The sequence below is a fragment of the Mustela erminea genome, chromosome 17, assembly GCF_009829155.1.
Source record: "Mustela erminea isolate mMusErm1 chromosome 17, mMusErm1.Pri, whole genome shotgun sequence".
NCBI lineage: Eukaryota > Metazoa > Chordata > Mammalia > Carnivora > Mustelidae > Mustela > Mustela erminea.
Genome location: NC_045630.1, coordinates 41681732 through 41695087, shown reverse-complemented (window position 1 = coordinate 41695087; position 13356 = coordinate 41681732). Strand labels below are relative to the sequence as shown.

General features: G+C 34.3%; 1 protein-coding gene across 5 annotated transcripts in view; it reads right to left on the bottom strand.

Moving 5' to 3' along the window:
• Positions 1–13356, bottom strand: part of CAMSAP2 (calmodulin regulated spectrin associated protein family member 2) — a 118552-nt gene that overhangs the window by 22703 nt on the left and 82493 nt on the right. For 3 of the 5 annotated variants that reach the window (XM_032317065.1, XM_032317066.1, XM_032317069.1), the window contains 3 exons: positions 7368–7400; positions 4476–4617; positions 4036–4175 (listed from right to left, as the gene is read on the bottom strand). In XM_032317065.1, the coding sequence (XP_032172956.1) occupies positions 4036–4175; positions 4476–4617; positions 7368–7400 (315 nt within the window). The remainder of the gene's footprint in view (positions 1–4035; positions 4176–4475; positions 4618–7367; positions 7401–13356) is intronic. The other 2 variants (XM_032317067.1, XM_032317068.1) reach the window with 1 other exon arrangement.

The window sequence follows — 13356 nt, the reverse complement described above, 5'->3', positions numbered from 1 at the left end:
GTATACTTAAAAGTTGCTGAAGGCGTAGATCACTACAAAAAAGAAATGGTAAATATGTGATATGATAGAGGTGTCAGCTAATCCCTGGTGGTAATCATTTTGCATAGTTTAAACTTATACAGTGTTGTATGTCAATTATGTACTATAAAGCTGGAAAAAAAAATACTTCAGTAAGATACTGTTGTTGGCCACAAGATGTCAGCATAGTGAGAGTTTTCCCAAGTAACCAAATGATCATTTCTTTTTGAATTTATGATGATGAAACAGCAATAAATCTGTTACCATATTCCAGGCATGATACCAAATAAATTTCAATTAAAAGCTTTCTTTCCTTTTGGTTAAAACAGTCATGCAACTACATATTAACATTCTTAAACAATTAATGCAGAAGAATATAAATATACAGAACATGGAAAACAGATAAGTCAAAAGATGGGTAGAAGACATGAACAGACATTTCTCCAAAGAAGACTTACAAATGGCTAACAGACACATGAAAAAATGTTCACCATCACTAGCCATCAGGGAAATTAAAATCAAAACCACACTGAGATACTACCTTATACTAGTTAGAATGGCAAAAATTAACAAGGCAAGAAACAAATGTTGGAGAGGATGTGGAGAAAGGGGAACCCTCTTATACTATTGGTGGGAATACAAGTTGATGCAGCCACTTTGGAAAAAAGTGTGGAGATTCCTCAAAAAATTAAAAATAGAGCTACTCTATGACCTGGCATTACACTAGTGGGTATTTACCCCAACGATACAGTTGTAGTGAAAAGAAGGGCAATATGCACCCCAATGTTCATAGCAGCAATGTCCACAATCGCCAAACTGTGGAAAGAACTGAGATGACCTCCAACAGACAAATGGATAAAGAAGATGAGGTCCATATACACAGTGGAGTATTACTCAGCCATCAGAAAGGATGAACACCCAACTTTTGTATCAACATGGATGGGACTGGAGGAGATTATGCTGAGTGAAATAAGTCAAGCACAGAAAGTCAATTATCATATGGTTTCACTTACTTGTGGGGAATAAGGAATAACATGAAAGATATTAGGAGAGGGAAAGGAAAGGTGAAGCGGGGGATCGGAGGGGGAGACAAACCATGAGAGACTATGGACTCCAAGAAACAAACTGAGGGTTTAGAGGGGAAAGGTGAGCCTAGTATTGGGTATTTAGGAGGGCATGTATTGCATGGAGCACTGGGTGTTATACGTAAACAATGAATCTTGGAACGCTGCATCAAAACTAATGATGTACTGTATGGTAACTAATAAAAATAAAGTATGCTTTAACTACTCTCCCCCAAATCCTAATATCTCACTCAGAAGAAACCACTGTTAAGTTTTGTGTTCATCCTTCTAATCAACCTTCTCCTATGCATAGATCTGCATACAAATAGAAAAAACCTTTTTTTTTTTTTTTAAAAGATCTTATTTATTTATTTGACACAGAGAGAGAGAGATCACAAGTAGGCAGGGAGGCAGGCAGAGAGAGGAGGAAGCAGGCTCTCCGCAGAGCAGAAAGCCCGATGTAGGGCTCGATCCTAGGACCTTGGGATCATGACCTGAGCCGAAGGCAGAGGCTTTAACCCACTGAGCCACCGAGATGCCCCAGAAAAAACCTTTCTAATATATAAATTACATCATGCTATAATGTTGCTACCCACTTTATTCACTTAATAACATCTTGGGAGAGATTTCTGGATCAACTCAACTTTAAACAGAAAAAGTTTAAAAGTTTAAACTTTAAACAGCTCAACTATATTAAACATTTTGTGCCCCTCATAAGATGAATTATTTCCAACTATTAGTCTTAAAATATTCAATGAAAGTCAAACTCACGATTCTAATAATTTAGTATATAATACAGAAAGTGACCAAAGCCTTTTCTGTAGACAGTTACCTATTTTTTTTTTCTTCTTAATCCCCTTTACTTCACCAATCCTTTTACCCACCTCCCCTCTGGCAACGTACTAGTTTGTTTTCTGCATTTAAGAGTCTTTTTTTTTTTTTTTTTAATTTGTCTTTTTGTTCATTCATCTGTTTTGTTTCTTAAATTCCACACTTGAATAGAGTTATATGGTATTTGTTTTTCTCTGGCTGATTTCACTTAGCACTATACCTTCTAGGTCTATCCATGTTGTTACAAATGTCAAGATCTCATTCTTTTTTTATGGCTGAGTAGTATTTGTGTGTGTATATACACAACAACATTTTTATCCATTCATCTGTGGATGGACACTTGGGTTGCTTCCATATCTTGGCTATTGTAAATAATGCTGCAATAAACATAGGGGTGCATATATCTTTTCGAACTGCTGTTTTCATTTTCTTTGGGTAAAAACCCAGTAGTAGAATTACTAAATTCTATTTTTAATTTTTTGAGGACCCTCTATACTATTTTCCATAGTGGCTGTACCAGTTTGCACTTCTACCAGCAGTGCACGACGCTTCCTTTTTCTCCACAGCCTCACCAACACTTCTTTTCTTTTTGATTCTAGCTATTTTGACAGATGTATCTGTCAGTTAAATATGCCTGATTTAAGAAAATGTCTTTATATATAGATCATGCCCAGACTAAGTCAATTTAAACACCAGGGCTATATATTATTTAATGGAATTCCAAGGTAAGCAACTTAAATTATTCAATCTTATGTCTCAATGTAATTAATGAAATGAGTTCTTTGAGACTACAGAAACAGTATTTAATTTTCTTAATAGGTGAGTGCCAGAAAAGGCATTAACAAGATATATATGGAAAGAGTTATTTCCTATCTTCCATTTTGATAAAAATGGCAAGGTAGATTCTTCAAAATAAATCAGTGTTTTTCTTCTGATGTGTCAGACAGTGGGGAGTGGGCCCACTCGGGGTCAATAAGAATAGTGGCTTATTTTAGAAAGGCCTTTACCTTTGGCTCTGTCTTCTACCTGTGGTGATCCATGGGTGAAGGAAAGAGAGATCAGAGAGTAAGAATGACAAGAACCATGAGGTACTAGTATCATGGTAGGAAGGGTCCATTAGCAGTTTCAATTAAAGTTGACATTGAAACTATGAGGAGAACGATACAAAGTTGTTCCTCTCAGCCAGACTTAAAAAAAAAAAATAGTCTATTATAAGATTATCAGATTATCTATCCTTGAGACTCTAGAGCGGAACTGGTAAACTTTAGGCAGGTCTGTAAGATACGAAGGAACTTCGTAGCTATGAGCTGCTGGGAATACTGAGGTACTAGGTCACATCACAAAATTTTTAACAAGCGACTGCCTTTTAACTTGCAGCTCAGAAGTTACGCGTGACATGTCTCTCTTCACTGCTACAAAGTAAGTTCCATCAGAACAGGGAGGATCTTGGTTTTGTTCACTTAGCTATCCCAAGCACCCCAAACACAACTAGTGCTCAATAACTGTTTCCTGTCAGAATGCAGTAAGCGGTGGCCTACAGCTAACAGACAGTGTGTGATATTCTGAAGCAAGGGGACAAATTCATAAAATTGAATTCCTTTTTAAAAAGGTTCATTTCCAGACTATTTTAGTATTTTCCTTTCCCTCTTTCTTTCTCTAGGTTTTATGTCAATTCTTGGGACCTTAAGGATTCCTTCTTCCCATAGTCCACAGTCCTACTGAATGCTAAAAGTGACTGGAACTTCCTTCATGCTCCCAGCATACCATAATAGCATCTAAGATTCATGTAGTGACTTATCCTCTATTTTACTAACTTTAGGACAACAGGTCAGTTTTGTACCACAACTTTTCAGTTTAGCTCTGTATTATAAAAGAAACCCATAGCTAACAGTGTATTAAAACCTTTTAAAATAAGCAGAAAAATAAAAACTTTTTTCAAAAGCTTATTTGACTGATATTATAGTTAATTTGTAAACTTACAGTGACTATGCCATTTATAGATCTAGTTACATATATATTTTTTAATATAGTTACATATACATTATATGATCTAGTTACATATATATTTTTTCAAAAGCTGAAAGCAAAACAAAACAAAAACACCAAGAATTATTTAATTTACCTTTATGGATGAAGCAGCATACAGCATATCTTCCAGGGTGAAATGGCAACACTGGTTCAAATATTCTTGGCAAAATTCTTGAATCAGCTGCAGATTATACAGGCTATCAGCCAAAGACATGGTTTCTTTCAAACAAATATCTTCAAATAGGAAAAGAGCAAGGTGATGACTGTGGGTTAATTTGATAACATACTTTTCATGTCATTTTATAATTAGTGGCTTAGTACACACACATATTTATGTGGAATCTGTTTTACATACACTTACAAATAAAGGGGCCTCTACACAGAAAGACTTAGCACTGTTTTATTCAACTACCTTCCTCGGGATTATATGTAAACTTTTTTTTTTTTTAAGCCTTCATTACTTATTAAATACTGTTTTCTCAATATTTGTCACCATCTATCTACAGCCCACAAATATTTCGCTGGGACACTTACCCTCTATTCTCACGACACCAGGACAGTAAAAGTGAATAAGAGCAGCTAACGCACAGCCGTCCGTACCATCTTTCAACAAATTTTCTACCAATGGAATGCAAGGCAGTTGCTTGAGCAATGTTTGCTCCTTTCTGTAACGAGCCTATAATATAAAAAAAGAGAGAGATAAAATAAATAAATACTAAACATCAGGGAAAAACTGTCACTGTAGAGTCTAATGCACCAGTAATATACATCAAGAGAAATGAGAACTATTCAAGCAACATCCTTCTTTTCTAAACAATACTAGACATTACTTTACCAAAGTCAAGTACAGAGAAACAGCTTTATAGTTTCAAAGTACTTAGTACAACATTATATTGCCAATTTACATTAAATGAACTTTAGGCTAAATATTTAAATATAAAAGCATCATAAAATGGGTTCTGAACATTTTACATCCAAAGCATCATTCTGTTTTTTTGTAGATAATAAAATTCATTTATTTTAATGTTGGCCTTAACTTAGACCACAAGTTCTTGTATGCAAAGAGCAAGAGTACTATTGGAGCATAAAGAATTACAAGAATTCTCAAAATTGGGAAGCAGGTATAAGAATACAATACTATTCTTACAGAAAATCTGACAATAAGAAACATCACTTTGAGTAACTAGAATATCACCAAAATATTCTGGTTTGGCATTAAGATAATATAAATAAAATGTAACACCTTTGAAACAAAAAAACAACCCAGTGAGGGTTAGGGTTAGGGTTAACAGAGCAAATACAAGGATTTCTGCTCCCCCTCAGAAAAACAGAAGAAATCTTTGTTTTTTAAAGATTGCTTGGTATGACTGGATACAAATTTGTAAGACAGTTCTCTAGAAATGAGACATGCTCTTAAATCAGACTACCTAGGTTCAAATCCTGGTTCTGACACTTACTAGCTCTGTAATCTTGGACAAATTACTTAAACTCTCACTTCTCAGTTTCCCCATCTGTAAAATGGGGATAATAATAGTACCTACTTGATAGAACCACTGAAGGATGAAGTAAGGAGATGCCCATAAAATGCTAATAAGCACACTGCTGGGAACACAGCAAGGGATACTAAAGGCTGGTCAGTTACTAGCTGTCAGCTCTCCTAAAGCCAAGAAAATAATCCTAAAGACTTAATGAAAATGCATATTGAAGTATTCTATTAGAAAAATTTATGATTAAATTGGTTACTGATATTTCAAGGTTTTTAATCAAAACTAATTTTTCTTCTAACTCCATCTGGTTATATATATTTTAATAACTATAATTATGAAATAAAATACTTCTGTGAGAATAAAAAAAAAAATAATTTACTGAAAGAGAACATTTACTATCTGGTGGTGAAGTTAAACTTCCTTTAAATGCTATCCCTCAGAAAAGTACATGCATTAATGAAGAAATAAGTATTTATTCCTATTTCTCTCTGGCTACCCAAGAACAAGACGCATGGAACATTTTTTCCTCTTGAAGATATCAGAGAGCTTGTTCTTCTTCATTAGTGCACACTAGACATCTCTATTTAATGGTATGTTCCAAACTCAAAAGTACCTACATTCAGAAAAAAATTATGTATATGCACTATATAAATTCCTTGATTACTGATTTTAGTATCTTTAGAAACCTGTTAATAGAGTTAGAGTTAATAGAGTTTAGAAACTGCTAATAGAGTTTAAAATTCAACCATGAAAAAAGGGCAGAGAAGTAGTAAAGGGGAGGGTGAGAAAAAGAAGAAATCAACCACTAGCATCTTCTAGCCTTAAGTTACCCTTCTCATATTTGGTAAGCCACAGTTCTAGATCCTTACATTCCTTTCCCTGGCCAGCTAGAAACAAAACAGTCTCCGTCTTAGAAATCCTCTAAATTGGCTGGGTGGGTTCATTCCCAAACTTCCCAGCTCCCTAGGAGCAGCCTGTTTTCACCCTATAATCTGAACTGGACTGAGCTGAGTGCCCAGGGTCATGGAATAAAGAACCGAATTGTGATTTGTCCTGCTGCTCTCTGCCAAGCAGCACTTCTATTCAAGGCACACACTCACACAGACTAATGAGGCTTTAGCAATAAATGTAGATGATTTAGAACAGACTATCAGGGATTTCTGAGCGGCACACTAAAAACTTTTCCTGAAGATTATATCCTAAAAGATGTACCAGGTAAATAAACTTCTGAAGTCATGTACAACTCTTATTTTCAGTTCATAAAAGTTGTCATCTTTTATATTTTATACTTGATCTTCTATGGTTTTATAAACCTGCTGTATGGAAACATTCCCTATTCCTTCTTTAAATTGAGAAATCTGGTATTTAAAAGGGGCATCATATTTTCTATCTTCCAAAATGACAGTGTATTTCTAAGTTATATACTTATTTCTGAGGGTATAAAATACTTAAGTGGTCTAACCACCCAGATTTAATTTTTAAGGAACAGACCTTCAGGTCAAATCAGAACTGAATATAGTTTAGGTCTAATACTGGTATGGCCACTAAGAAAATGTCACTTTTTTAATCACACAAAAAGTATACCCTTAAAAAAGGGTATAGATAATTTACATATGTAACTCAGATCTACTTTTCCTAAAGTTATTAGAACTAGTAAGAATCTCTATCCATACATGTTTTTAACCTAGTTACTGTAAATATCAATAGGACTAATGAAAGAATGCTTATGCTTTAAACTATTTTTAAAGCTTCTAATCCAAACTTTGGCTAGATTTTTTTAAAATCTTTTTACTTTATATTATGATCAAATACCTTAAAATCCAATCTCAATGCAGCAACTAACAGAATTATATGAAATGACTATACCAGGGAGACACAAACAATACCATTCTACAATTATAATTCTGGAGAGCAAACTGAAGTAGCTGGGCAAACTTACTGGAACCAGTTTCCAAAACCATTTGGAAGGAGACTTCAGAGGAAGCAGCAGGGGGAAAAAAGGGAAAGCAAAAGGTAAAGGGAAAATTCATCAGAATGATTTTCAATTAAAAAGTGACAATAAAGCTTCTCATAGTGGAGTTCCAAGTTTATAGTTCTCATAATACTTTTTAATGTTAATTAAGGTTTAAAAATATATAGGTTCCTAATGATAAAGACTTCCACCTTCTCCTCCCCTCATCTCCTCTCCCAACACAACAATTCATTTTTCAGATACTCAGGACAGTCTGTATACTTTGGCAGCAAAGAATTTTATTTCCAGTTCTAGAATCACACATCATATTAAAAAGTAAATCTATATCACAAAAGGGAAGTAGAAAGATCAGGGCTGGATATGCAGTCACTATAATGCTTAGACTTTAGTAAACCAAGTCTGATATGGCTGTGTTTCTTTCCAAAGAGAAAAGAAGAAAGACTCTATCAATAAGTGTACGAATAAAGCAAATAGCATTGTAGACCTGAACAAAATAATTTCTTTCCACTATATGAAGAATTTCTTTTAATTAATGGGGTAATTGACAATTCTTACTAAGATTTTTACAGTCTCTAAAGCAAGTAGCTACTTACATAAAGAGAATATAAGTGTTATTAATTTTACTATCTAGAGGTATACCAAAGTATATAATTTCACTTCTTTATAATAATGAATAAACTCATAATTTCAGTCAATATTAACTAATAATTTGATTATCTTTGTACTTTTGAGCACAATTTCTAAGGGCTTGAATAAACACTTATTGAATGAACCAAACTAAATGGGGTCTGAGTTAAAATTCATATTCAACTTTTAGGTAGAAAGTTTATTCTGCAGGGGTGCCTGGCTGGCTCAGTAGTTAGAGCATGTAACTCCTGATCTTGGGGTTTTGAGTTCAAGCTCCACATTGGGTGTAGGAATTACTTAAAAATAAAATCTTTAAAGACAAGTTTTTCCTATATAAAATTAACTGTAAAAATAAGATTATTTGGAAAATAACAAATAATTTCAAGAACTTTAAGAATCAGAAAAAAGTCACCTCAAGAATCAGAAAAATACCAACTTTCCATAGAGATAACATGTCCAATAAGTTTTCCTTATTGCATCAGGAAAAAATAACCTTAATAATTTTGTTGCATGTATTTTAGTCTCTCATTTCACCAGAAGTTTTGGGCAGTTGCAGTTATGATAACCATAAAAAGTACAAAAGAACAGGAGCAAAGGAAGCCACTGAGAATGTGTCAGGATCCCGATGAATAACCAAAATTTTCAAAAACAGGGGTTTTCTTGTTTTTGAGACTAGAAAATTTCATTATACACAAACTGATACCAAGAAATTTATTGTGAACTATTAAAACAGGAGATATGCAAAGCAGTCTCTGATGGTTCTCTATATCTCTCTCTATATATTTTGTAAAATATTCAATAGGACTTTTTACTAATTCAGATGCCCTGGCCTTCCTCCCACCTCTCCACTGACCTAACTTAGTGATAGCAATCCTACTAAGGAGAAAGGAAAACCATTTGGATTGCCTAGCTGAAGGAAATGGGACTAAAAAAAAGTAGATATACTAAAAGAACAAATACATATCTGTGCTATTCATGCTTATAAACGCATGCTTTCATAAGCTCAAATATACGAAAAACCTCCTTGTTGAAGAAGGATAACTGTATTTCTGAAGTGAACAGCAATTGCCCCCTCCTTTTAATTTTCAGAGAATAACTAGGCAAACTGTAACCTCAAATCCTGTTTTAAGATAAAATTATGAGACTGAAATGTTTTTAAAAGGGCACAGACAACTGGTGAAAATTTTTTATTAAGTTTTTATTGATGACAAAGACCAAACTGGGCAGTTCTGATTTTCTGGAATAATTCTATTTTCCAGCAATCCTTTCTACCGTCTTCATCACACATTTGGCTCACCCTTAATTTTGGTTAGTTGTTTTAGGTCTTGCCATTAACACTCCCCAAACAGTTCTATGTCTTCCCCTGGGTATCCACAATCACTCTGGGATTTGGGATAATTCCTGAACTACTTCTGGGTGCTCTCGAGACACTTTGGGAGGATGCTGGTTTGACCTGGCTATTACTGGAAACCTCATGAACCTGGAATTTATTAAGGAATTAATCATAGTGTGACCTGTCACCTCATAAGCCATTAGACTTAAGAATCTCTTCACTGCTGTAGGTCCAAAAGTTGTGCTGAACTGCTGACAGGAATGTAAAATGGTACAAACTCCTTTGGAGAAGATTTTGGGACTAGCTACCAAAATGATACAGGTATTTACCCTTCAATCTAGCAATCCAATTTCTATGGAATTTATCCTGAAATTTCAATACAAAAGGATATTATTCTTCGTAGCGTTATTTGTGATTGAAAGATACTGAAAATTACTTAAATGCCCAAAGGAAAGTAGTTAAAAAAACTATGGTACATACACAAAACAGAGTACTATGCTGCTTCAAAAATACGAGGAAGATATCTAGGGACTATATGCAGTAATTTTCAGGATATACTGTCACTGAAAAACACAAATTGTGAAAGATTAAATATGTTTTGTTAGAGGAGAAAAAACCAAATATATATATATACACATATGTATATGTATATGTATATGTGTGTGTGTGTGTGTGTGTGTGTGTGTGTATGCTTACTTCTATAAAAACAAAAACAAGAAGGATAAACCAACTTGTTACCTATAAGGGTTGGCGGGGAGTGAGGAATAGGAAAGAGGCAGAAGAGATAAGGGGAGGGGCTGATAGTTCTTTGAGTATAACTTTTGCATAGTTTTGACTTTGGGAATTATATTAATGTTTTATATATTCAAAAAATGAAATTGAATCAACAAGGATGGAGCAAAAAGTCCACAAACACTAAATGAAAACAGAAACCAACAAAACCAAATACATTTCAAAGGAATCACAGAACTACAGTGAAGTGGTGGTAGGGGGGAACCCAAGTAATTTCAGAACACAGCATTTTGACCATACATCATCAATCTAAAGAAAAAGGAATCACATTGTATCTATATGAGATGATGGTTAACTAAACTTATTATGGTAATCATTTCACAGTATGTAGAAGTCAAATAATTATGCTGTATACCTTAAACTTATACAGTGTTGTATGTCAATTGCATCTCAATAAAACTGGAAAACATATGAAAGCATTAAAAGGATAAAATAAACCCAAAAAACTCAAAAAGAAAAAGGAATTGCAAGCAAATCTTAAGCTCTTTAGTGGGTTTCTTTTTCATATTGGTTTACACGTAGCAACTCTGAAGCTATTTTATTTGTATTCTAAGATTGGGCAAGTAAGTACAGTTAACACCATTAAACAATACAGGCTTGAACTGCACGGGTCATTTACACGTAGGTTTTTTGTTTTCTTTTGTTTTGTTTGATAAATATAGTACAGTCTTGGAAACATATTTTCTCTTCCTTATGATTTTAATGCCATTTTCTTTAGCTTTACTGTAAGAATACAGTATAAAATACATATAACACACAAAATGTGTGTTAATTAACCATTTATGTTATTGGTGAGGCTTCCAGTCTACAATAAGTTATTAGTAGTTAGGTTTCTGGGGAGTCAAAAGTTGTAACTAGATTTCCAACTGCATAGCACCCTTAATCCCAGGTCAACTGTAAATATCAATGTCCTCTCAAATTACTTATTATAAAAGTAAAAATAATAACCATGAAGTTAAGAAGCCAGACAATATCTTAACCAAGTGATCAAAATTAACATCACCTAGCAGGGAGGCAAATGGAGAACATGCCCCTCTGGATAGAATACGGTCAGAAGGACACAATGCCAGTCTAAAAACCACAGCCTTAATTTAATTGTAAGGAAATACCAGAAAAAAACAAATTGAGGGATGAAAATGACCTGTATTCTTTAAAAATGTCAAGGTCCTGAACAAAAAAGAAAAGCTAAGGAACTATTCCAGTTTAAAGAAGACTAGAGATATGAAACTAAAGCTATTACATGACCTTGGACTAGATCTTGTACTGAAGAAAATATTATAATGTATAATTGAGTACAACTGGGACAAGCGACAAAACTGAAACACAGACCCTAAGACTGATCAACATATTATACTGACATTAAATCACCAGTATTTTGGTTATACAACAAACAGCTTTGTTTTTTGGAAATACACACTGAAGTATTAAGGGGTAAAGGGATTTGATGTATGCAACCCTCTTTCAAATGTTTCAGAAACATTTACATATATATGTATTTGTGTGTGATGTATATATCTGTGTATGTGTATATACATGCAAACATACACGCACACACACAGAAAGTTAATGTGGCAAATGTTAAATTGATGAATCTGGGTAAGGAGTATACAGAGCTCTTTTTCTATCTTGAAACTTTTTGTAAGTCTACAATATTTCAAAGTAAATATTCTTAAAGCAGTATATTAAGTCTGTACCAATCCAAATCTTTGTAGAATCTGTATCCAATTGCATAAGATCTATAGAGCTGTTAAAGAAATCTGATTTTTACAGCCCTCTCAAGCAAAGATGAAAATCATAGTACTGGGACATTTAACTAATATTTAAGTCTCTCCAGGGCAAGTAATTTTTTTTTTTTTTTAGGGCAAGTCACCTTTATAAAATACTGCTTGGAGAAAAAAACATCATGGTACCATCTCTGAATTTTAAAAACACTTAAAACGGGGGCGCCTGGGTGGCTCAGTGGGTTAAGGTCTCTGCCTTTGGCTCAGGTCATGATCTCAGGGTCCTGGGATGGAGCCCCGTGTCGGGCTCTCTGCTCAGCGGGGAGCCTGCGTCCTCCTCTCTCTGCCTGCTTGTGATCTCTGTCTGTCAAATAAATAAAATCTTTAAAAAAAATAAATAAATAAAAGAAATACCACTTTGTTAAAAAAAAAAAAGCTTAAAATGCCAAGTTCCTCTAAATGAGTTGAGAATACAACAGGGGTATATTTTAGACTGGGCAGTTACTTTACCAGTAAGTGAGTAAACAACTTTGAAAAGAAAAGGCATATTGGCAATAGGTATAAAGAAATAAATGAATCAGCACTGACCACAAAAGTCCACACAAGAATAAACTGTAATTACTGAATAGGATCTTAGGGGTAGAATTCCTTAAAAATGATCTAATTTCAGCAGGTCAAGTCTTCACAACTATTTGAGTGAAACAATGGTATGAAAAAGAAACCAGATAAATCTAAGAGTCAATGCAAATGATGTATCTGAAAATGATGTCCTATATTAGGATATATATATATACACACACACACATACACACGAATATATATATGAATGAAACAGACAATTACAAAATTGTAAGCTCTAAGTCAATGTTTCCCAAAGCATGCTCCAAATAACACTAATTTTACAGGATGTTAGTAGACATCATTCACAAAAGAAGTCCAAGATTAAACATGCTTGAGAAATAGCTAGACAGGCTTCTTAACTGGGCCTTCAATGTACTAAAACGGGCTGTATCATTTTTAAAGGGGCATAGACAAGGCAGCATTTCCCAAATGTATTTGACTTCAGAATCTTTCTTTTGGGGCACCTGGCTGGCTCAGTTGGTAGAGTTGCATGCTCTAGGAGTTCAAGCCCTACACTGGGCACAGACCTTACTAAAAAATAAACAAAACTGGATTCAATAAAAACTTTTAAAAAACTGATGTTATTGAAAAAAGAATCTTTCAATTATTATCTCAGGTACTGTTTGAAGAAACAGAATTTATTTATTTATTTATTTACTTATTAAAGATTTTATTTATTTATTGGACAAAGAGAGATCACAAGTAGGCAGAAAGGCAGTCAGAGAGAGAGAGAGGAGGAAGCAGGCTCCCTGCCGAGCAGAGAGCCGGATGCAGGACACAATCCCAGGACCCTGAGATCATGACCTGAGCTGAAGGTAGAGGCTTAACCCACTGAGCCACCCAGGCGCCCAAGAAACAGCAT